The sequence below is a fragment of the Aricia agestis genome, chromosome 9 (assembly GCF_905147365.1).
Source record: "Aricia agestis chromosome 9, ilAriAges1.1, whole genome shotgun sequence".
In the NCBI taxonomy this organism is placed as follows: Eukaryota; Metazoa; Arthropoda; class Insecta; order Lepidoptera; family Lycaenidae; genus Aricia; species Aricia agestis.
In genome coordinates, this window is record NC_056414.1 from 3,297,330 (window position 1) to 3,324,456 (window position 27,127).

Here is a 27,127-nt window from a genome sequence, read left to right on the forward strand (position 1 = left end):
GCAACTCTCTTTAGAAATAACAAGTGCAGATAAGAGGGTATTCTTGTAAAATATCGCTCTCATTACACAAACAAACATGTGAAAATATTCCGTACGGCAGTACCCGAACATTCCAGGAAAAAGAGTGATGTAATATTGGAGTTTAAATGTGTCAAAGGTGTCTCTACTCTATAACGCTTCTCTCTCTAGGTCTTCGTGTTTACTCAAGATTTATATTATAACTAGACCCGTTGTCGAGTTTGAGCATTTGCTTTATTATTTTGCAGTGGACTTTCTAATCCTTTAATATTGATTTTCGAGAATAATAGGGTGTGTGGACTAGTGGTGGCTGGCAACGTGTGGAAATTCCTTTAACCTACCAGGAATCAAAGCTCAAAGTATCTCCATACAAATACAAAAAATTGGTTCAGTGTCTAGGGCGAAGGTAAGAGACGCACTTTCGCATAATGGATGTTAGTATAGATAGATATAGATAAAAGCATAAACTTATTACGATAGGCATTGTCCATAACGGAGGATTAAACGCCCGACTGAAGTCAAACCTTTTGACAAGGGACACTTTCTTGATGCACTATCACCCGGAAATACCGAAGGCGCTAGTTCAGCAGTTCAGTCGTACAGGGCCTGTAGACAAGTGGCAAAGCGCTAACGCTAACGCTAACGCTAGCGCTACAAAATGTATGCGATTTGACATAAGTCATCGCTTCGCTAGCGAATACTAATGTCAAATCCATACATTTTGTAGCGCTAGCGTTAACGTTAGCGTAAGGGTTTTGCCACTTGTCTACGGGGGCAGGGCAGACATTTTCTTGCCAGTAACTAGAACAGTGGTGCTTAACCTTTTAGTCTAGAGGGACTATCTTAACAAATGTTTGTCTTGCCGGGGACCACCCAGTTGGTTTACCTAAATTAAGGGTTGTTTGATAAAGAAAACAAGCACAACTTTATAATTAGCACTCATTTTTTCATTTGGCAAAAATCTACAAGTTACAGATTTTAATTTAATGTGATTTTTGTGACTGCATACTGTTTACTAACTTTTGAATTACCACATATTATAAGGGCGCGTTCAGACGTGCGCGTGTTCTACTATAGCGTATGGGAAATCACGCGCGCAGCCTGCGCGTAGGTTCTGCGCGGGTTCAGCGCATGACGCGCGCGTGTTTTCCCAATACGCTATAGTAGAACACGCGCAGAACACGCGCACGTCTGAACGCGCTTTAAGGATGGCTTCGCGGACCACTTGCAATGCCTTCAGGGACCACCGGTTAAGAACCACTGAACTATAACATTTTGTTGCCATGTGGGCTCACTGCCAAGGCCCATGTATGTATTGTTTATTTCGAGCGGAACGGAAACGATCATACTGACTTTTATTTATTCGGTTAATCTGTCTCATCTAGAAATTTTTGCGATTTCAATATTAAGCGTATCTCTTTTCATAGCTCTATGCATCGAATTGGCTGTCTAGCATCCAATTATTAGGCTTTAGCTTCGCCCATTTCTTTTGATGCAATCACAAATACCTATATGTAAAAACATAATTCGAAACATGTGTTAAGCTATATTTCATTTAAGCATCTTTAAGGTGCTGTAAGTTTTCCTATTGAAACAAAATAAGCTAAGCGTTTTGAATCGCAACAGAGCTCATGTGAACAGAGTCTTCCAGGAAGCAAATATTGTATTTCAAGTAAAGCGGCACTTCAGCGCGCATTGTCTTCGCCTCTATGAATATAATATTACACGTGTACGTTATTATGGTAATATTCGAGAAAACAAAGGGCTTTTCATGTCTTGAAATCTATGTGGGTGTTACCAGAACAAGTTCTTCACGCTCGTATTTATAAACCCCTTACGAAAAAGAGGGGTGTTACAAGACTGGCGTGCCCATTTGTCTGTCTTTGTATCTGTCCGTGGCATCGTAGCATTCAAACGGGTGGACCGATTTTGATTTAGTTTTTTTTTACAAACTAACAATAGGTAATCGAGAGTGTTCTAAGCAATAATACATCATCATCAGCCCGCTCAGTGGGAAAGGCTTTGTCTATTTCATGAAAGATGGCAAGCAACTGGTGATTTGATAAGTTAAATATTTCACAATCCTGTTTTACAAAATATAGATAGTACTTAGTAGTCCTAATGTCTTGAAACAAAGGTCGAATTTCGACCATTGGGCGATCTCTTGTAATCGTTAAATGTATTTATTTATGTATCTTTTTCTAATAACTAGGTAGAGTAGGGCGTCGTGACAGAATATTTTACGTGCAACTGCGCCGCAGGCTGAAAAAGATTGGGAACCCCTGCAGTACTTATATAATATTTTTTGTGAGGCTGTAAAGTCTTCTCAACTAATTTTAATAAAACTTTGACAATTAATTAATATTCGAATTTCAAAAGCGATTCTAAAAATCAATTGCAATCTAACTTCAAACGAGCTCAATCTACGAAGACAAATATAATCAAAACTTTGAAATTGGGCACGAACTAAGGTTAAGTTAATAGCCCTTTTAAGACCTGCATGAAAATTGGATTAGTTAATTATTGGGCTCATCCAATTTCAGGCTCTCGTTGGAACATATCAGTAAATTCACAAAATAATTAACGTCTACTGTGGGTAAACTAGCGTTAAGATTTAGAACTCTTTTGGGTAGTAAACTTTATTGAGGTGGTCTTTGAAGAAGTTGGACCGCGACCTCCTCAAAGAGGCAGCAGCCGTCGCATCGTGGGCGCCTCTACCATCAGAGGACGTAGAAGAGTGCGCGGAGTGGCTGATTGAGGCGGCACACAACATATGTGACGCCTCAATGCCCCGCGCCGGACCAGCCGTGCCAAGACGCCAGACGTACTGGTGGAGTCCGGATTTGAAGCGTCTCCGTGATGAGTGTGTGGCAGCTCGCCGCCGCTATTTGCGGTATCGAAGACGACGGATCCGAAGCGAGGCAGAGGAGGAGTCCATATACGATGGATACCGCACTGCGCGCCATAACCTTCGCGATGCCATCAGACTGGCCAAGAAGACGGCATGGGAGGAATTCCTGGGTACTCTGGAGCAGGACCCGTGGGGCAGACCTTACAAGTGGGTGAGGCAAAAGCTTCGCCCTGCTGCCCCACCTCTCACCCAGTCCTTGCCACCGGAATTCTGTAGAACTATTGTGTCGGCCCTATTTCCACCCAGGGCCGAGTGGTCCCCACCAACTATGGCACCACCAACTGCAGAGACCGACGAGGAAGAAATTCCCCCAGTGACAGCCGGAGAACTGGCAGCGGCGGTCCATAAAATGGCCCTCCAGAACAAAGCCCCTGGATTGGACGGGGTCCCCGGTCGTGTCTGGGTGCTAGCGATGGAGCAGATGGAAGAGCGTGTTCTCGCCCTACTGAACATGTGCTTCGTGCAAGGGCGAATACCACGTCGCTGGAAGACTGGCAAACTCGTGCTACTCAGGAAGGTCGGGCGACCCGAAGACCAGCCGTCAGCCTACCGCCCTATCGTCTTGATCGACGAGATTTGTAAGACGATGGAGAGGATCGTAGTGGCGCGTCTCGACCGTCATCTAGAGAGCGTCGGCCCGAACTTGAGCGATGCTCAGTTCGGGTTCCGGTCTCGTCGATCGACGATGGATGCGGTGGCACGGCTCCGGTCTATTACGAGGGAGGAGATCTCTCGGGGCGGGGTGGTGTTGGTTGTCTCGTTAGACATCTCCAACGCATTCAACACCCTGCCCTGGGAAACCATAAAAGAGGCCCTTCGGTACCACCGAGTGCCGGGATACCTTTGCAGACTCGTGGGCGACTATCTGTCGGAGCGCTCGGTGCAGTACCCTACTGAAGAGGGATGGGAAGAGCAGGAGGTGGACTGCGGCGTCCCGCAGGGTTCGGCTCTCGGCCCGAAACTGTGGGACATGGGTTATGACCACGTGCTTCGCGGTGCCAACTTACCCGGCGTGGAGTTGATCGCGTACGCGGACGACACCGCGGCGGTTTGCCGCGCCAAAACACACCGCGAAGCCGTAATACTTGCGACGGCAGCTGTTGCACAAGTTGTGCGCAGAATACAGGCGCTAGGCTTGACGGTGGCGCTTAACAAATCTGAGGCCATCATCTTTCATGGGCCCAGAAACGCGCCGCCGCCCGGTTTGGCGGTGATAGTCGGTGGAACATCCATCCCAGTATCGTCAACTCTGACATACTTAGGGCTAGTACTCGATAGTCGGTGGTCCTTTAAGGAGCACTTCCGCCGGCTATCCGAGAAGGTAGCGAAGGCAGCAGGAGCTCTAGCATCGCTGCTCCCCAACCTAGGGGGCCCGAGCCTGAGCTGTCGGCGCCTGTACATGGGCGTTGTACGCTCCATGGCCATGTACGGTGCGCCGATCTGGGCCGAAAATTTGTCAGCCAAAAACAGGCTCATCCTTGGTCGGCTACAAAGAACGATGGCAACGCGAGCAGTGCGCGGGTATCGCACCATCTCCCGGGATGCTGCGTGCCTGCTCGCCGGAAGCGTCCCATGGGACCTGGACGCAAGAGCCCTCGCCGATGTGTAGCGGCGTAGCGCAGAAGTCCGCGCGGGGGGCAGCAATCCCCTTCCGGACGCCGTACGTCGGTGGAGGGACGAAGCCAGAGACAGGGCCCTGGAGTTGTGGGAGGAGCGTCTCTTGGAGCCGCGTGTAAGCGTAGACCTCATAGGGGCTATTCACCCAGTATTCAGAGAGTGGGTGGACCGAAAGAAAGGCGCCCTCTCGTTCCGCCTCACACAGGTGCTGACCGGGCACGGCTGCTTCGGTCGGTACCTGTGCGAGATCGTCGGAAGGGAGGAGACGACGCGGTGCCACCACTGTGACGACGAAAGGGACACGGCCGCGCACACCTTAACGGCTTGTCCCTCTTGGACACGACAACGTGCGGCATTAACGGCCGCCATCGGACCGGACTTATCACTGCCAGCGTTGGTAAGTGCCATGCTGAGCAGTGAGCAAAACTGGAGGGACGTGGAGAAATTCGCCGAAGAGGTGATCTCCAACAAAGAAGAGGCAGAGCGCGATAGAGAAAGGCGGGCGCTGGACCCTCTTCGACGAAGACGACCAAGGCGACGTGTCATCCGGAATGATAACTTGCCGCCGTAAATGGGGAGCTCAGGGTGGCGGTATGGGGATGCCGTCACTCATTGCACCGAGTCCCCGAGAGGGTCGCGATGCGCAGTGTACTCTTCGCGCATCGCGACGACAGAGAGAGTCGCCAAGCCCCGAAAGGGCTCTGTTTGGTGACAGAAGCATAGCGACAGTGCTTCAAAGAGGACGGGCCCGCCATTGATACGCGGGCGGTCGATTGTCGAGCCACGGAGTAGAGCTCACGCGTTCTCGCGACTCGGCAACGGGAAGACGAAGAGTACCGACGGGTTTTAGTGGGTAGGGCTGCGGTCACTTACCATCCTTACGGCCGCAGCGAGCCCCACATACTCGTGGGGGAGTCCCCAATTCCCCCGGGATGCGTCAATGCATTTCCCGTCGAAAAAAAAAAAAAAAAAAAAAGGGTAGTAAACTTTATGATGAAAGTTTTTATGCAGTGCACTTTAAATCATAGCTATATGAATTAAAGTCGAAACTTTTGTACTTAACATTTTTTATTCTGTGTTTTTCCTAAATTATTTTCCTCTAAACGCCCAACAACTTAATAAATACCTTGGAGATTTTAACAACTCTTGAATCATGGTAGTATAACTTTGAAACTAACCATCATTGTTCTTACTAATTTCAAGCATCATATTATATGTACCTACATATTTACTTGGCTAAACTATACATTACAAAATTGGAACACATTAAGCGAACTATCATTACAGTACATTTAACTGTTTGGCTGACATTAGCGCGACTTTTTGTTCTAATTTCACATGGAGACGACCAGAAAGGCAGGTAATTTGGCACCGCCTCACCGGATGATTGACAGCCAAGAGTTTAGGCGATAAATCGCGAATGGCAAATCTTCGAGGTCGCCAACAATGAGGCTTTCACCGGGCATCGAACCCATCGATCGAACGTTGCTAGGGAAACCATAACGGAGCGGAGGCTTTGCGCAAAAGAAATTGCGATTTGCGACTAGCCATTATTAAAACGAATCCATAATAGTCGCTCTAATGCTCATCACATCAAGGTTCAATTTGGCTTAATCAAATTAGGCAATCGTTGGAGTAAACGTAAAGCTCTTTCGAGTGTAACTTTTCAGCCAATCGCTGCTCCTTTAACATTTACAGTTTGAGAGTTATAACCGTTACCTGTCATCTTAAATGAATCTAAAATGAAGTAGGTAATTTTGGCGTACGTTGTTGATTTGGTGAGGATTAAGTAACTCGAATTAAAATTTGCTAAGAGACTACAGTCATCTGCGTCAATTGGAATTCTCAACATTTCTGTTTCTCGTTCTTGATTCTTCGATAGAAATTCGAAAGACAATAGTGTAAGTACTGTAAAGTGCTATTAATTGAAAACAATAACGTTTCTTAGAAGAATCAATACAATTGTTTATTGATAGAATTTTGGCAGCATCGCAGCTGTATCAACCATTCCACTGTCCAACTGAGAATGGAGGTGTTGAGCGACATGTTGACACTGAGTATATTGAATATAATCAAGATATTATTCAGGTCTAGAATATAGAAACTATATTGTCTAATATAGACAATAAAGGTAGAGAAACACAACTTTATATCTCTACAACTATAAAAACATAATCTTAAAGGTGACTGACTGTCTGACTGGCATAAGTGGCATAGTGATCTATCAACGCACAGCCCAAATCACAGGACGGATCGGGCTGAAATTTGGCATGCAGGTAGATGTTATGACGTAGGCATCCGCTAAGAAAGGATTCCCAAGAGGATAAAATAGGGGATGCAAGTTTGTATGAAACTTTGTCAATTTTAAACCAATCGGGCTTTGATACCTAATCAATAATAATACTTCTTAACGAGAGCGAAGTCGCGGGCAAAAGCTAGTTGTCTATAGTAATTACCATCGACCTATTAAGGTGATGCCGCGTTAAAGTAAAAAATCGTTTTGGATAACATGTTTTAGATCGCTTATTTTTGGCCGCCAGGCCGGCCTCTCATAGAAAACAAGAAATGGAACAGCAACAAATGGAAAGAGCGTAAGCGACAAAATGGTTTTGTCGTGTAATTTAAAAACCATAAATATATTTCATATAAGCTATGGGCAAATTATATTGTATGCTTGAACTAATATATGTACAAATTTTGGAAGCTTCAATCACTCTCCTCTGTTGGCGAAATTAGAATCCCTGTTTTTATAGAGGTCTTTTTGATTAAGTAATTATTCTGTATTATAAAAGTTGACCAATCGTGTTATGCTATGGGTAATTCAAAGATAAAGATAACATAATATGAAGACTGACAATGAACTTTAATTTCTTAGCTTTAGCTGCAGCCAAATTATCGAGTATACATAAACTACTTTCTACCTTTGTCGTATAATTGTACACTTCATGTATTGTTTCAACCCTCTCGTAACTGTTATTATGCCCTTGAGCAGGTCGGGTGTTTAAAGCGTTTCGCCACCCTGTATATGCCCTTAAAATGCCCTTAGGCTTTAGGGTGTGAAAACAATACTGTAATATTACTAGTTATATAAGTTTACTAGCACTGACAATCCCTATTTTTGTGTTCCTTTCATACTTAACATCTTGTGCTCTACATAAAGATAGAAATTTGAATAACATAACTTCATTGTAAACTATTTAAAACATATAATTGTTCATTGCTCATTAAAATACATGTGTGGATTAAGTTGGTCACTAACATTTTACAACATAAGAGCAAATTATTATAGGTATATAGGACTGGTGTGACCAGGTTTCGGGTCCGTGAGTCTGTAGCTAAGAGAGGAACAAAGAGAAATCGCGAAGGTAAAGCGGTTTCAATTCAAAAAAGAGAAAATACTCAGAATATCTCACAATATGGACTAACTAACCAACACATTGCTCTCCTTCAAGGTATCACTTTAGCCCCAGAAAGAAGGACAGGAGTGCTTAGGAGTTTAGGGCCACTTACACAGGCAATTCTCTTGATAATGGAGGACAAATACTTTGATAAGCTGAAATCGGCACTAACACATAGCCTCCAAATGTTACCAATGTCGTCTGAAATAATAACATCTTTTAAAGAGGCCAATTATCCTGGAAATGTTTCAGGAGTTATGAAAGAATTAGGCGACATCTTACTCTTAACAACTGCCAGATCCACACAGAAAATATATTTCCCATTAACATTGTTCTGCATGATTTGGCAAAAGAAAGGGGCACTTCAATGGAGCTTTTCAGGAGCACCTGTAATCAAATACTATACCGACTTTTGTAAAATTCATAACCTGAAGTATAAAATACGTAGTGGTTCAGATCCCTTAAAAACTTCTGAAGTGATATTCCATGCAATGTTTGGGACATACTTAGACAACTTAAATGTTTTGGAGAAAATTACCACTAAAGGGAAATGGCACACAAGGAAAGAAGTTAACGCAGTATTCCAGAAAAGATCAGAAAAAGACAAAATTTTGGTTACACCGGTAACATTTAATTACGTATCTAAGATGGCACAGGCTTTGCTGACGAAACCATTGGGTAATATTGACCCCATGTCTATAGGGAGACCATCTTTCACAGGGTTCAGAAAAAGGCACTTCACACAAGAGTTTTTAACGTATCTAACAACAGGCAAGAGTGCACTAAATTTTACTAGTGAGCCTACGCAGTTGCAATATGCGTTAAAGAAATTGAAGGATGAACTTCTGGGTGAAAAAGACAAGATAATTAAGGGAGGAACTACAGGATGGGAAAAGAGGGCACAAAATGGTGAGTGGGAGAAATGCAGCTATGAGGTGGAGGAAGGCGAACTGTTCTTCTATGGAAACTGATTATATTTGTTTTATTGATTGAATATTATTATGAATGTATTACTAAACAATTTGTAATTTTGATAATAAACATTTAATGTAATTGTAATTGTAAAAATATGATGGCAATTTTTGACAGCAGATTTTTAAAAAATATCCTTGGTCATTGGATCACGTCGCGCATCACGTCGCCGAAAGAGACTTTACGTGATTAAAGTGTAGTGTGTTTGTGTGTGTGAATGTGTAAATAATATATATTAGGATACAATTGTTCGGCGTGCATCCGTTGTCTGATTGCCATAACACAAGTTTTTACTTAGCATGGGATTAGTAGCTTTTATACTATTGCATATTATTGTATGCTTAATAAAGAATATGAATTTGGATACATTAATTTTATATTTGCATATTTAACACACAAAATCAGCCGCTATAAGAAAAAAAGGATCAAAATGTTTTATTCCAATTACCCCGGTATTGCTAGAGTCAATTTATTTTCTCACTTTTTGCCATCAGATTCTGGTAGACCTATACTCATGTTTTCCTTATAACTTGAACAAATCTTGTAACTTACTTCATCATCTAGCTTATAATTTATAGCTATACACATAGAATCCACATTTTTTATATAAAATCATTTTCCCAGTCCTAAAGCCTCCATTTATGCCAAAAAACCTCAGATTTCAAATTGTTAACTTACTTACCGACTTCATCCACTCATGTCTTCAATTCATTATGATTAGAGTTTCTAGAGTATTTTAGACTTAGATATGCTCAAGATCATTTGAAAGGTGACGCAAAGTCATCAGATAGTATCATGATGCAGTCGAGCGAATTCAAATTAGGACAAAGCGAACCCCGTGTATCCCAGTCTCCTTGGTATGACATCTGAGCGTCGAGTCAACAACCTGCCCGCAAAAACTCTACAATAACTAACACATTGACAGCCGTTCTATTCTCGGAGCGTGATGTAAGCGCTCATCTACAGCCGAATTATGAGCGCAGCAATAAAAGGATCGGCAAACAAGAGCTTTAAAATGCTGCACCTAACAGTGAGATTAAACTGCTTAACTTTAGTTTTATATTGACATAAGCTCAAACATTTTCCGTTAAACTCTTCATTAAATTAAAGGTAAGTTCAAGATTGTCATTAAGTGTCTATACAGCCGTGAAAGATACTTAATGATTTCTCAAGATAGTTAATGAAGACTTTGAGAGATTTATGGACTTCGTGTCAAAACCTAAGTAAGACTTAAGATTGATAATAATTAAACTGAGCGCGGTCTTAAGTATCGCAAATTACGGGTCTTAAAAATTTATTTCATAACTAGCTGTTGCCCGCGACTCCGTCCGCGTGGACTTCAGCTTATAGCACGCGGTACTCGGTAGTTCCCGTTTCCATGTAGGCTACAGTAGCTCTACCATGAGTAGCTAATAGCTATAGTATTTATCGATAGTGGATACCGACTACGTAAATATTTAGTATGGCGATTTTAGTTCCGCAAGTAACCGCTAGAGGCGCTGTAAAATTTGCCATACTAAATATTTAGGTAGTCGGTATCGAGTATCGATAAATACTATAACTTTAACCGGTAGAGCTACAGAGTTGCTTCCGCAGTACGTGTACGATGAGGTACTTCAAACTTCAAATAAAACGCGAAACATTTTTCATCCTTACCACCTCTTATAGAAACACGTATGAGTAAGCGCTTGTGCGATGTAGACGACGCACAGCGCCATCTATTATAAATTTTTGGAACTATCTTAATTTGAACTTTACGTATAAACCCCTTATTCCAGTTAAAAAGTAGCCTATGTCCATTCCCGGACTTTATCTGTGTACAAAATTTAATGACAATCGGTTCAGTAGTTTTGGCGGGAAAGCGAGACAGACAGACAGACAGATATACTTTCTCATTTATAATATTAATAATATTAATAATTAGTATAGATTTACTGTACAGACGTTAATAGACGCTTCTAGTTAGCTTTTTTCCATTAAAATTCATTAAATTCTTTTACAGTAAAAGTTTGAACTGTTAGTTGTCCGGACCCAAAAAATCTAATTACTTATCTATATATTAATACGTGAGAGAAAAATGTTGTAACCCTTTTTACGAAAAATGGGGAAACGTAGGTGCATGAAATTTCGCACAGTTATAGTTTATATGGTGAAGGGGTGCATCGAGCTAATATTATTTTAAAATTATGCTTTTATCATATATATTTTTAACAAATAAAACGTTACACACACTACGACACTACTACTAGGAAAAATGACAGATTTTTGAGTGACAAGCCTATACATACGAATTATACTCTTTTATTTATGGTTGAAGTCTGTTGACAACAAGTTGACAAATTGAAAATGGATTATTGTTTTTTTTATTTAATTTTAGATACTATTAGACAATGCTTAAACGGCCAGTCTGAGATCAGCTGAGTCCCAGAGACAAGAATTGAAAAAAACTATGATAAAGTCACGATAAAGTCAATATTTTTTACAAAATATAGGTAGCAGTCCTAATGTCGTTGCAAGTAAGGTCGAATTTCGACCATTGAGCGATCTCTAGTTTATATAATAGTCTTAAGTATAATATTTTTTCTGTAAGTAACATAATATTTAGAATTTAACTGTCTGGAAGTGTAGATAGTATGTCCTTATTTATTTTTTTGCCCCCAGACTGAGTCGCAAGTAAAACTCCAGTATATTACGGCCACACGTCAATAAGTAGCAACTTGCAAGTGTGTTGCGCGCTGGCATCACCTATTTACGTCACTTATCAAATGGAGTGACATTAAAGCATTATACCGTTGATTGACATCATTACATCTTTCCAAGAAGCGACTTGGATGATGGGTCGATAATTTGAAAAATTGTTATTATGAAATAATTGACTCTACATAGAAGCTACCGGGAATGATTGTGCAATATTTATTATGAGATATGTTGCGTATGTAGCAAATGTACGGCTCAAGCGCTTTTAAGATTAATTTACTCGAATACTGCAATTTTATAAGGATAAGATCACAGTAACAAAGTATGATGCATATGACACCAAAAAAACCACCCACAAAATTTTATTGCATAATTATGCGGATTTTTTGGGTGTTATATTTACCTACTAGTTCATAATTGACTAATTTAACAGTTCCATTAAACATTTTAAATCTAAAATCTAAACATAAATAAATCATGATAAAATGAAGCTAATGCAAGCGAGGATCAAATTATTTACTCATTATGTATTAGCACATTTTAGGTGCCCAACTCGGAGCACCGCTAACAACCAGTCATTAGTGCTTGATCACTGAAAAATGGTGATCATTTGTATTGATGTCATACGTATATTGCGGTTCATAACAAAAACGATAATGACCACATTAAAACAAAACACAAGACTAAGCAAAAACAAAGTCGCCGGACAAACAACGATGGAAAATGTAACAAAAAACACAAAAAGCGACATGCAATCAAATCGTGTAAACAATAAAATATTCTGGAATAAACAACCAAAACCAAAAACTTAGGAAGTGACAGTGACCTTGGACCAACACCTGCACATTCGAGAATAATTCGACTACTAGCTTTGTTTTAAGCTTTATTTTAAATTGATTAAGTGAATTACTGTATTGTATTTTTCCAATTACATATTATACACATATTTTGGTTTTAAAATGTAATTATCAATGTAATCGGATATAAGAATGTAAAAAAGATCAAACGAACGCTACATATTATCTGTAACAAAATCCACATGGCACATTGGGGTGGTAGAGACCTTGATGTCAACGTTCTGTGGAGGTCTTATGGGTGAAAGTAATGAGAGCGTTGGCCACTCCAAGTCAATGACAGGGTAGAATTAGGAGCTCTGTATAATATTATACTATTGTGAGTTCCTTGATATTGTTATTATACTTAATCACTTTTAGGAATAGGTACCTAAGGTACTTCAAAGAGATATTTTTAACCACGTGACAAAATTGGCAACTAGACAAGAATCTGTTCACCCTGTCATTATTGCAAAAGAGATAATACAATAATAATTAGAAACTTTTAAAAAATATGACTTAGGTAAAAAGGGATAATAAAACAAAGCTAGCAGTGTTCAAAGTAGAAGCCAATGCCCTGCTACCTGGTATGCTGCCTGTCGGGAGGCGGGGAGGGCGCGCGGGAGGTTTCCGTGGAATCCCTCGCCTCAGCCGTCGACGGTGTACCGCTGCCGCTACCGCCCAGCGCCAACGCCAAGCCGCTGATGCTGCCGACACAACTCCACGTCACCACAAGCCCTAACCGCTACCGAGGCTTACCTGCTCCAATACATCTTTATAATCAAGACCTGTTATGCAAAGCCCTTTTTTGTTCCATCGGAAGTATGATAGAGCAGCTGAATCGCCAGAAGGTAAGCAATCGCCGTCCGCTCCTGGACGCCCGCAATATCAGACTTAAAAGTTGCTGGCCGTGTTTAGTTTACCAGCCCCACTTCCCTTCAGAATATCTTCAAGAGACACACAAATTTACGGGCATGAATCTGTCTCCTTATCGGCAAAATCTAGGACTATCTAAAAGCAAATAATATTTCGTCTATTTCTCGTGATTTTGATGTATGGGGCTAGTTTTTTCTGCATCTACAGCTGATTTTCACTCACACACTTTATCTACCTAATTCAGTAATGATGATAATATTGGAGCAAGTAAGGTGATGACACTAATTTCTAAACTATTAACGAGTAAACTATTTTTATAGCTATATGACAAAACACAAGTTATCCCGCCAAGCAATATTGTTTTCTCATCTTCAGCTTTTCTAGGACATATCGTTTCACCAACGCTCGATGCTGGAGCACATTTTTCAACAAGAGTTTATCTAAGTAGAGCTCGACCTTTTTACAAAAACATGGTAATATTTTGATAATAATTAATTTATTCCATTTTTTTTGGTATCATACTGAGTATGGTGGTTGGCATACAATATTAGCTGAGCGAAGCAGATCATTCTCAGCGGGGTGTCAGGTACACAAGCCATAGTAAAAGGAGGGGAAGTAAGATACCTTCATACAAAGGCACCGCGCGCGGCTTGTATGTGTGCGCCATAGTATCAATGCGTCGCCACGTACGGCACACAACAAAATCTCGGCGGTACCAGCCTCTAAAACTCGCCGAGATATTGTTGTGTGCCGTACGTGGCGACGCATCGATATTATGGCCCACACATACAAGCCGCGCGCGGTGCCTTTGTATGAAGATAACTTACTTCCCCTCCTTTTACTATGCACAAGCGGTGTCAGTTAGTGGCAAGGCATTCGGGTGTCATCGTTAGTGGAAAAGCAAGCAAGCCGTTTCGTCGGTGATCATGCAAAAAGAAAATTAAATATTCAAATAATAATCTCAAAGTAAACTATAAGGCTTAAAATAACGATATAAATCAGGTTAGCTTGGTTTAAGACAGACGTTGGCAGGAACGATTCAGTTGCCAATCAAGACTTCAAGATAAGAGGCCTGGAAGTCATTAACTTAAGCTCTAATCATACTAACGCAAATATTCGCCGTTGAATTGCTAATAAGTAAAAGGGCAGCTTCCTTTAATGTCACCACGTATGACGTAACACAATTGACAATCAGTCAAATTTCGTATATCATCAATCCTAAACCTTAAATGTAAGGACGACGATTCCCACAAGTTCTAGCTAAAACTATGATGAAATGTCAAAGCCATTTAAACTAAAGACGCTCACCTAGTTGAACTCAGTGTGAACGTAGCTTTAGTAGTGGGCGAAAACACGCTTACATGTCAATGAACTAGACAGTAATACGGGAGAATCTGTGTTAATGAACTAAGGTCACAAGTACTATTAATTACTAATTTTAACAACCATAATAATACGTACACATTAAGATACGACTTTGCTACTAATAACTCTGTACCTAAAAATACAGATAAGATAATAATATTGTTTCCGTGTACATCGAAATTTTTACGAAAAGGTACACCTAAATAGAATGCGATATTAACTAAAACCAATGATTTTACAAGAATTGCTACATCAACAATCGGTACGTTAGTGAGTGATGTGTTTGTTCCGTTTGTCTACACTAAAATTAATCTTAGAGGGGTAAGACAGGGTTATGGAAGGCACAGCTACTATGTAGCTACGAGTCTCTTTACTCCTCTTGTAGATCGCAGCCCAACAGCCTTCAGGATTCAGGACATCAGAGTATGTAATTTAAATTCGTAAATTGTTATTAACGACTAAGGTCTATGCCACGACCTGTGTTTGTAAACAGACAGTAAAATTGATATTGAAAACGTTTATTGCGCTTTTATGACCAGAAATCAATAAATTGAAAACGGACGTAGATGGAAAGTTTTATGTATTTTTTGTGGCCGTTTTCCTGTGTATCGATGAAAGGCATAATGACTTGTCCCTAGAATTGCGGATCTTTTGGAGTAACTTATTTAACCACTTTAATAACTCGTTAAATTTTGTTAAAAGTTTAATTTAATATTGGTTCCTGAAAAATTATGGATATTTCATTAGAAATATGCAATGAAACAAATCGAAAAAAACTGAGCTAGAAGTAGATTGACTGCCATTTTAACTTTGATAACAAGATAAGTACTAGATAATATTGTCAATCCGATCCATCTTTTATAGTTTTCTTTCAACTACCATATAAAATGGTACTGTAGTATCTTCATTTACTCTCGTACTCTGCACGGTACAAAGATCTCAATACGTGAGACCTGCATTTTTAACCCGGACCTACGACCTACCGGACGGTTTCCTCATACACAAGTATCAAGTTTACGAGCATACACGAGTTACTTAATAATAATAGCGGTTATATAAATACAATGGTTTTTACAACAATACAAGAATCAAGCACATAAGAGATCTGTGTCGTTAATCGTTATGCACACAAGCCAGTAGCGAACTAGCGAATGCTAGGGTTGGCGTATTTGAGGAATACCTTCGGAGAATACATTCTAGTAATTTTAGTTGCTTCTAGCAGATATGAGAACTAATCATATTTTGGGAACTAGTTAGTAACCAGTTACAACACGATACTGCCAAATCCAAACGGTTAATTTATAGAGAAGAAAGACCACACGGGGACACGGGAAGGCAGATCGTACGGGTCGGACTGATCGCAGGCTGACCGGATTCGCTTTATGCATTCCCGTGTGTGCACGAGTTTAGATCGTCCTGCTATCATTCCCACAAGGATCGATCAGCCTCCCTGTAAATGGAGCCTTAAATCAAAAGGAGATAATACGTCTGGACAGCCCTAATCAGTACAAACAATGTAAGCCAACCTTAATTCCAAACTATAGTTCCGGCGACCACAAGGTCAGTCGTGGAGGTTGAGAAAGTGAAAAGATTAATATCTGTAATTTGTTATTACAAAACCAATTATTTCACTGGTGCACTGCGAGTGACATTTAAGAATTAGAACCTTGTGTACTTAATCATTGCCAAGTGATTGCATTTTGCGTTGCACTGTTTGGACACGCCTTTTGCCAGAATATTCGATCAACAACAGGCAGAAACTTTTAAATGGAGCAAATACTTTTCTATAGTCCGTCAAGAAAGTGAAGAAATTAAAAAGTGGCAACATCGTAGTGCCATCCCTTTTTTTAGATTGATTTGAAAGGGATGACACTACGATGTTGCCACTTTTTAAATTCTTCACTTTCTTGACAGACTATAAACATTTTAACTATCCTTTCTTTTTAGAAGTGTAGCGGTGGCAAGCCCCAAAGAGTTTCTGACAGTACTAGGTGCGCGTTCAGACCAAAGCTCTTGGTACATGGCTAAACGTACAAATGATTAGTTGAAGTCGTTGATGTTGAGTCTACTTCAGAAGTTTTGATAGCGCGAATTAGGCCCGCCAAATTTTAACTTGCGAGCTGACTACCAACATCCAAACTCCGACCAACCTGCAAGTCTCGAATATTCTCAGTGGGCAGATTTTTTGGAGATGATTTGCATAACAGGTTTTGCGTTTGCATCCAACAATCAAATATCATTATCGATAACGAGCAGCAAACGTTGAAATTACAAGAATCGTTTGCATGTTGATAAAAAAGCGGTGTTCTCATGATGAGTGCGCAAAAGTGCATTGCGGCAAGGGTCGCGTGAGTCACCCATGTAATGGCGTTTTCATGGCACGCCAACACAACATAAAGCCGATCGCTATGACGCTATGACTATTTCAGGCTAACATGGAGGATTTATGAGAACACATTAAAACACCATTTACACGCCACATACTCTTTTTGTCCTTTTGAACTAGATATAATATGATTTGTTTATGATAAATTGGTGGGAATTATTTTCAACTTTACTTAAACTAAACTATTTTAAAGGAGAGGTTTTAAAGCAAAGTTTTCTTGCGTTTAAGACAGTATATTTTCTCTTGCCACGAATGCGAGTCATTCATGGGCTGAACCAGTTCTAGAAGGAAGAAATAAGGATCTGTTTATTACGTGATTTATAATTAAGCCCTTACGCAATTAGGGATTGATAATAATTATCGGCAAGACCCAATTCCGTTATTGGGAAACGTTTTGCATAACCAGACCGTACAAGCTCCATCCCTTCTCAAATTTTTAATAATGATAGTCGAAAGATAATACATGATGCAATATTAATTACGGCAAACCATTTCAAATGTGTTGCGTAAGCGCAATGACAGAGCCCTTTCGAAGCTATTATGATGAAAGGGACTTATAACAAGCCCGGGCCGTGTTAATTCGAGATCACAATTCACACTGTATCGGGGCTTGCATCACTCCAAACAAATTGCTTTAGTCTATAGAAGGTGTTGGGCGCGATAAATTTAAAATCGTAGTTATAGGGTTAGACTTTCAGCAATAAACAATTGTTTGCCAAGTCTTGCGAAAGTAATCTTTCGATTTGGATAAGTCAGCTGTACTAGAATTTAGGTCATAAGCCAACTACGGGGCTGATACATTTAATTGTCCAAAAATAAGCCTTTCTAAATACGGAATTACAGTATTTATTGGTGCTCATAAAATTGAAAAAAAAAACTAATTAAACTACAAGGATGACATACAAGTATCATTGAAAAATATTTTTTGTTTCCTACAATAATAATATAACAAGATTAACGTTAATCATACACGAATTACGTCACTCGTTACACAAGGACCTTCGTTGCGTAAAACCACGAGCATCAAGATATAAGAGTGATTATCGTCGCATACTGATTCATCTCACGAGACTCAAATACTAATATTACTAGCATATTACTAGCAATCGGAGCACGTGGTCGAATATAGAAAGCATTGCATTATATCACCAGCGGAGCTCCAAAATACACCAGCCGTACAAATAAAACACTAGTTATTAATAAAACAGCGGTATTCCATGTTCCGCTTGACACACATTTGGCAGAGAATCAAAATCTCGCAATGTTCAGAATCAAACTAAATCAGACGCGGCTATAAAACGAAACTGATATATTCTAATTGCGGTAGTTGGCGTTGAAGCTAATTAGTGTTTCAGCGGAGTAATAGCCTTTAAACGTTTACTGCATTGTTAGAACGTGCTGGAACTTTCCAAGCGTCGTGAATATGATCTACTGGTACATTCTCCGCGGCGAGCGCCAGGCGTTCAGAAACATTCGAGTCTACTACTGTTATTACAGAAATGTCCAGCGAGATAATTTCATACACTCAACATCTAAACATCGATTAGTGCACTCGAGAGTCGAGACATTTGCTCAGAACGTTGCGACTACATAGTTATAAGTTTAGCTCCTGCGAGCTCTTTAATTACAGGAGTGGCTGCCTTTATATTTGGTAATACACAGTTAAATAAGGATGATTATTTTTATAAATTAGCATATATCATTTTAGTAACGACGAAAATCTTCCACCATAGCATAACCATGGAAATGCCATATTTGAAACAATACAGAGTTAACCTGAATAATCTCTACCTAGATAATTTCAAGGAGGTCGTAAGTCCAATAAGGTCCAAAGAAAGAGATCTAGATCTCATTATTGGAACTGCTATTGGTGTAAAAACTTTTCAATTAACGTTGCAGTTGACTAATGGGTGACGAGCGGTCGAGGCGGCACATATGCCTGGTTTAGTTCCAGAGGTTACGGACTCCGTTTCTGGGTCGAGATGGCAATTTTGCAATATGTTTTTACAGCATACCCGTGATAAAGAGGTCGAGTATATACATGAGAGTGGGAGAGGTATATACGTGGGAGAGCCATGCTTCGGCACGAATGGGCCGGCTCGACCGGATAAATACCACGTTCTCACAGAAAACCGGCGTGAAACAGCGCATGCGCTGTGTTTCGCCGAGTGAGTGAGTTAACTGGAGGCCCAATCCCCTAATCCCTACCCTATTCCCTTCCCTACCCTCAACTATTCCCTTCCCTTCCCTACCCTCCCCTATTACCCTATTCCCTCTTAAAAGGCCGGCAACGCACTTGCAGCTCTTCTGATGCTGCGAGTGTCCATGGGCGACGGAAGTTGCTTTCCCTCAGGTGACCCGTTTGCTTGTTTGCCCCCTTATTTACTAAAAAAAAAAAAAAAGTTATGTAGACGTGGCTTTTTAACAGACAAACCATAGTATAGTTGGCGTGCCGTTTCTCGGTTGCGATCTTAAGAAGTTTCATTATCTCTCGCACTATTTCTTCGCCTAGGCGCTTCGGAACATTATTTGTCTGCTTCGATGATCAATATAGCGCAGACATTAATGTGTTTACGATTGCTATACGCGGTCGCCGGCAGCCGCTGCAAATACATTACAATTTAGATTTACATACGAAAACATTTTTATTCGTTTGACTCACAGCGACCCAATTCCGAGTGATAAATTTAGTATTGGAGTTTTTTCGTCGTCGTCGTCAACGTACATATTATCTACTTTTCTCATTTGTCTTTGTCTTTGTCAAAACTTAATTTCTGTTAAACTATGTATATACTAAGTAGCTGTTTACAGAAGAAGGTGGTGAGAATATCGGTACTTATTATGGTTAAATTACAAAGTATTTATTAGAGTACATATACAGAGTACAATGACAAACCATTGCAGAATGTAGAACCTATTGACGTTGACCAGCTGCACCAAAGGTTACAGCAATTAAGTCTACGGGCAATGGGCATACAATTATATAACACTCAAACACCTCAACATTAAGAAATAACTCTAACCTCTCAGGCTATTATGTGGAAAGAACAAACATTGCTAAAGATTAGCACGATTAATTGCATCAGATTATAAATACAACTTGTTTATTTACGATCGACATACACCTTTATGGTGTTACGGAATATGAAAATAAGGAAAGGCGTTCCAAATTGCTCCTTAACATTTTAATGCACTTAATATAATATAGACGTCAGTGTATAGAGGTAAAAGAGCTAGTGGACATAAAAGAGATCCTAATAAGGTTTGCGGCGGTGAAGCTAGAAGTTCAGAGGGGAGTGTGAACAATGAGCGCACTGTCGGCGTACATCACACGGCGGGAGATAACCTCGCGGATGCCGTTGTGCCAACAACCCGTACCCTTCGGAGTAAATCACACAAACATTACTTGTGAGCGCGTGCGCAGAATGGACCACTACAAACTAGACCCTATTGTCAATGCCGTTAGACATAAAACTATTTGCTAAGATACGCTAGGTGATAAATAGAACAATCGTCCTTTATTTTTGACTCGTGACAACTTTGACCCGATTTCTTTGAAACTTGACATAATATAAAGAGCCATTTTATTTAGAATAGTTAGGGCTAATAAATGTCGCACCATCTTATTTACTGATCGTTTTGAGTTTTAAATGGTACAAACGTATTTTGATTTACCTTGTTATCTGTTGTGTGATTTTTATTTTGTCCACAATAAACCATTGATGTCATTTCAACAATATCAGCGTGAAAAGCTAACATGCTTTCTAATCATATCATTCAGCTATCAACTAAATAACTGGTGGATGTTTGTTACAATGTATGTAATTCCTGCCTACTCGCACTTGTCAGCAGTCAAGTGTCCAATTAATTCTGGTATGATAATGAAAGTGTCTGACTGAGCTCTTGATTCTCGAATAACACGTCTCCTGACGTATTATCCAGCAGTTCGGTGGACGCTCGGCCTGGACCAGTGCCACATTCCCCAACGACATAAATAATATTAACGACCGCATATAATTAAACTGGTATATTTTTTCGATGTCACATAGCAAAGCCAGTGTTTTGATCCGAAAACTCTGCTTTTCATAAAAGGGTTTATCAGATACCCTTGCATCTATTTTTGGCAAATGATGTCATGCGAGCCGAAAATCATTCAACTGATCTGAAAGATACAAAGCACAAACCTGAACCCTCGTCATCATTTATTGCAAATTCTTTAGATAAAGTCGCCGCACGGTCGTGACCATTTCCGACCATTGACGTCAAGAAGATAAAGGGCCGAGTAACAAAGGTTAGGGCATGTAAAGCGAGGTCATTAATTAGCGATACAAAGTCGTGAACTGATGGATTGCGGACAGGTGTAGTACGAAGGGTTCGCGTGCAGATAAAGGGCCGATCGAGCTGAGGCGTAGGCAAGAAAGGCATGTTGGATTTTACATAGAGAAGACGACATTTGTTGTCCAAGCCTAATCACCACTCTGCCAGTTGTCTAGAAATGGGCAAGTGGAATTCAACTAAGCTAAGAATGGAAAGATCATTTGAAGATCCTGTTCAATTAGAGTATCCTCATAAATGTACCCAATTAGCAACTTATTCATCACAACTGTCACTTTAATGCGTTGCAACTTGGTTCTTTTACAGTCCTGGAAACTACATTAGCAGAATTAGAACCTGTAATCTGCATGCTATCGGATTAGTCTTATTGACACGATCCAAACGGCAACTAATTCGGGAAGCTGTTGTTTATTTTAGCCGGCGGCGCGGCGGTAGGGTTGGCAGGTCCCGAAACTTAACAAAGAAGTCAGCTGAGGCCTTAGTCGGATATTTGTATAAATAAAAAAGGCGTAAACTTTCAGTATATACCTAGATTCTCATAAAAGCAATACGTTTTAACATCTAATAGATACAATTTACTTCTTATTAGTTTATGAAATGTGGATCCTGTCTAAAATTTGTCGGATTTTAATATAAAATAATATATTCCAAGCTCTACAAATGCCGGACTCCCTTTAATTTTGGCCGGACACGCAATCAAAAAGCCTGACTGTGGCTTGATCAGAATGCGTGGCAACCCTGGGCGCCGGTATCTCCTTGACCGCGGTATTGTCGGCTCGGTACAATAAACCGATGAATTTTTAACCCCACAAGCCCCAGAATAAATACATTTTATCGATTCCGTTGACCGGAGTTCACCGAATAATGACTTTTGGGGGACGCGTGAGGTCGTATCACTTTCTTTGCGTGTGAAATATGAATTATTAATTACATGGGTTATATGGTTATACGTTAATATTTTGCTCGATTGAGGTTTTGTGCATTCTAATTCCTACCTTTGCTTTTTGAGACAGTAAGCATCTTTATATGCATACAGCATATACCTAAATAAAAGTTAAAAGCAGTGGAATACATACATGAATTGCACATTGCACACGTAGTCGCAACTAGTTTCCCAACAGAAAATTTTCTTGTGTTTAGTGTCTCGCAAAATAAATTACAACTTAAATTGATATAATAACCGTTTATGTTCACTTTCCTAGTGTCATAATCCTGGTAGCCGTCCCATAATCAATAACCAAGATGTCCGCAGTTACAGCGTAAATCTCACGCAAGTTTCTCAGATATTCTCAACAACCGATCGCCATTAGCGTTTCATTGGCACAATGTAGATAACATTTTCTTTCAAACGTTAAACTTTCAAATATCTTAAAATGGTTCGTAACATTCCTAAGGCCTAAAAGGTACACTTTCGTATTGACACTTGGATTTATTGGAGAGCTTTTGCGCGCCAAAAAACCGAAACAAACTTCAAGCGATATAATATTTCTATATAAGTTCTTGATGTGGCTATTTTTTCTCATTAAAATTTAACCAGACAGGCAGAGTCCAAAACATGGAGCGATTAATAAATGCCATTGGGGAATTAGTTGCGTTGTCAAATATACTCGAGGAGAGATAACATTATTAATAATAATTGATGAGAACGACGCAGCGCCACTTACGCCCACCGACCGAAATGAAGACACGATGGGATGAACCGGGTAACTAACATTTTACAAAATAAGAGCACTAAAGGTGATCATACATTTATCATCACGCACATGCCGAAGCGCCGCATTTTAGAATTGGTTGTATGAAAATATATTGATGTGAAACCTCGCACATTCATCCGCACCGTACGCGCCGCATTTCGTGTACTATGCGGTGCGTTCGACGCGTATGGCGCGTACGGTGCTGACAAATGTGCGATCAGTTTTCCCTTATAATTTGAACAAATTATGTAACGTTCCCACTACATCATCTGGCTAATATATCTAGGTATACATAGAATCCACATTATTTTGATTTCAAATCGTTTTCCCGGTCCTAAAGCCTCCATTTATGCAGAAAACTACAGTTTTCAAATTGTTACTTACCCGCTTCGTCCACTCACGTCCTCAATTATACGACAACCTGACGAATGCGAGCGTTCTGTTTTATTGCGACCCTGAAACACCCCACGTATCCTTGAGTTTTTTGCACGCACCCAGAAATAACATTTTCCGCGGAATAAACTTTGACTAACGCCGGTTTTATTGTTGTCGAAGTGCGAATCGTTCGTAACGCGTAAAATATTTATTATGCTCGGGCGATTGGTTTTAAAGATTTAGTAGTAAAAGGTTAGTGACTACAATTATATACTAGGTTTGTCAAGAAGTGCCAAGATAATGAATATAGAGTAAAAGCCACCGAGGGCCAGACCTTCCTTGGTTTCGTAAAGCTGAAAGTTTACCTGTTTGTGACCTTTACAGAGGTAAGAACGACCAGCAACTATGGAGTTTCGGTCGCGGTTACTTTAGGAGGTATCCAGTTCTGAAGGTCTACCTGACCTTCGAGAAAGAGTAAAGCTTAATTTCATTGCTTATATTATTCGCGGTAAGTGGCGGAATCTCGACTTCCAGTGCCGAACATTTTTGACAGTTGCTTCCTACTGCTAGACCCCCTCAAAGTCTAGTACTTTAAGAAAGTTTAAGGGTGGGAAGCGACTGTCAAAAATGTCCGGCACCAGTGCCACCAGTGCCAGTTCGTCTTCCAGAAGACGAACTAAAAAAGTTTGGAAACTAACTCAGTCATCATTAGCACCTGAGACATTGTCGTTGCTAATCAATTTATTTCAAAGACCTTTTATTACTTTAAGGGCCTGTTTCTCCACTTCCTGATAAGGCTATCCACCAATTAACTTGACAGATCAAGTATGGAGAATCTGTCAAAAAAGTTGTGAATAGCCTAATTAGGCACTTTATCAGAAAGTGGTGAAACAGGCCCTAAATATACTAAATTTCCTCTAAAGTTAATAATTAATTTATTATTTAGTTTATTATTCGCGGTGACTTCAAGTCTGTGGCAGTTATCGCTATCAACATTCCGCCGTCAACATGTCTACGAAACTCTTTATCGCTTTAACCCATTTCCACCCGCGGGCCGCGGCGAATGTGACCCACATCACGATACCGTAAACACACAGGATTACACGGTTTTGTAATAATATTGTTTCAAGTATATTTAGACATGCTCGCCTAGATACCGAGGTTAGCCTAGGTACCGAGCAGACGAGGCAATATTGAATTATGGAGTGAAGAGCTAAGCAGGACCGTCTTTTAAGGTGCGTTTCCACCTTAAGCTGCGTTGCGAGGAATGTGTTTATGAAAACCACGACACAGTTCAGTTCAGCTTTATGAAGAAAGTGTTAAGAGTTCGGCAAACATAACATGATGGCGCTGGTAAGAGGAGAGTAGGTATCCTGTAAAACTTTAAAATGTACCTACTCTTGCTAAGTAAGTGGCGTCACACATTTTTTGCGGACATTTTTCATCCTAAAAACGGTATTCCTTTCATATACACTCAGTGATTCAATTGCTGTGACATCGATGTAATCCCGCAAATTCCAGTTAGCTCTACCATGAGTTTAAAGCCGGTATCGGTCGGTAATCGGTATTGAGTTTTTTTTTAATGAAGGGGGCAAACAAGCTCACGGGTCACCTGATGGAAAGCAACTTCCGTCGCCCATGGACACTCGCAGCATCAGAAGAGCTGCAGGTGCATTGCCGGTCTTTTAAGAGGGAATAGGGTAATAGGGGGGGGGGGGGGGGGGGTAGAGATGGGAAGGGAAAGGAATAGGGTAGGGGATTGGGCCTCCGGTAAACTCACTCACTCGGCGAAACACAGCGCAAGCGCTGTTTCAGGCCGGTTTTCTGTGGGACCGAAATATTTCTCCGGTCGAGCCGGCCCACGTCTAACTCGTATCGATAGCTTTAAACTCATGGTAGAGCTACAGTTACCACGTCTCTACCTTTCCTGTTTACAATAATATGTACAAAACTAAGCTTATTCTACATTTAACCTACCAAATGCGTGAAGTACCTACCAACAAGAACTCATACAAAACATCACGGTGTAATTTCCTCAGTGACGACGTGAAGGACGAACAATGAACCTTTATGCGATTACCGAGTTCAAGGGGCAAAGGGCCATATCGATTTATGATTGAACCGATTATGCCCCCAGGTTGATGTCCACAAGGACGCGAAGGTCAAACCTACTAAAAGCGACATACGAAGGATGTGGGCGAAAAGCCCAAAGACGAATCAAATAACTTAAATAAATTAAAAAAAAAACTGTCAAACTGACAAAATGTCAAATTAGTACGAATTACTACAGATCGACAAGGCTTTTTATGAACGTGAGCGGGGGCGCTGCACGTAAAGGAGAACTGTCAAAAACCCCTATCCTTACTTATCCAATGTGTTTCGTTGTCTCCTGTATGAGTTACTACTCATACAGGAGACAACGAAACACATTGGATAAGTAAGAATTTTGATAATTTATTTGCTGAATTGATTGAGAGGAATTGCTAAATGCGACCATTTTAGCCCCGCACTGGATCGAAGTTAAATCATTTTGTATTTTATAAATAAGAAAAACGAAAGAGATAATCCGGCGGATAGGCATCTAACCCAGGGTGAATTTTGACGTATGTCTACGCAAATGGAGCTTAGTATAATATTATCGTAATGTTCATATGTCCGAAGAGGTCCTAAGTCCAAATCCCAACACAGTACGTTCAATCTACATTCTACTATAGCAGTGTAAATATAAAATTGTTTTGTACGTAACTTTGTTGAGAAAAACAAACCTATTAATAACAATCTGTTGTACAGAAGCCGGAGTATAAATATACTATTGTTATTTGGAAGATTCCGAATGAAATTAATTTGAAGGCCGCAGTAAAAAATATGATACAGTTAAGAGTCTTGCGTTTTTTTTTATAACTCAAATTCAAACTCCGTTGCGTCAAAATTAGATCATCACGCGGGAACCGTATATTTTACGGGATAAAAAGTATGTTATGTGCTTTCCCGGAACTCAAAGTATCTCCACACCAAATTTCTGCAAAATCGGTTCAGCGGAGGTAACAGGACACACAGAAACACTTTCGCATTTACAATATTAGTATGAATGTAACATAACGAGCTTTTAACATTTTAAACTTTCGCGTTGCATTATAATGAAACTTTTTAATCGGGACTTAACCCGACTTATTTAAGTAGTAATGCTACTACGAGTACATACTTTTTCTCGACGTTTTGGCCGTGTTGCAATGCATTCCCTATTTGAACCTCTTGGGGTTGGAATTTATCAACATCCTTTCCTAGCGGATGCCTACGTCGTAAGTCATAACATCTACCTGCATGCCAAATTTCAGCCCGATCCGTCCAGTGGTTTGGGCTGTGCGTTGATGTTATGATAATACATCTTTTCTGTGTATTCGAATTTAATATCTATATAATTCGAATACACAGAAAAGATGTATTATGTATTATTAGAAAACCTCCCAAGCATGATTTCAACACAGCACAATCGACAATCATTCTCTTTCGTTTTACATAGATATTGTCTTGTATTCAGATAAGTACAAATGTATTGCTTGAGCAATTTGTTGTAGATAACAAGATCGCATTTAAGATAACAGAATCAAAACACGATATTAGATAATGTGGAACAGAAATCGAATCTATCG

At 40.2% G+C, this 27,127-nt stretch overlaps 1 protein-coding gene across 2 annotated transcripts in view; it reads right to left on the reverse strand.

Annotated features, from left to right (window-relative positions):
• Positions 1 to 27,127, reverse strand: part of LOC121730528 (protein bunched, class 2/F/G isoform-like) — a 182,784-nt gene that overhangs the window by 82,940 nt on the left and 72,717 nt on the right. The window contains exon 2 of one of the 2 annotated variants that reach the window (XM_042119615.1): positions 13,031 to 13,153. The exons of the other annotated variant lie outside the window; for it this stretch is intronic. Within the exon in view, the coding sequence (XP_041975549.1) occupies positions 13,031 to 13,153 (123 nt within the window). The remainder of the gene's footprint in view (positions 1 to 13,030; positions 13,154 to 27,127) is intronic. 2 annotated transcript variants of the gene reach the window in all.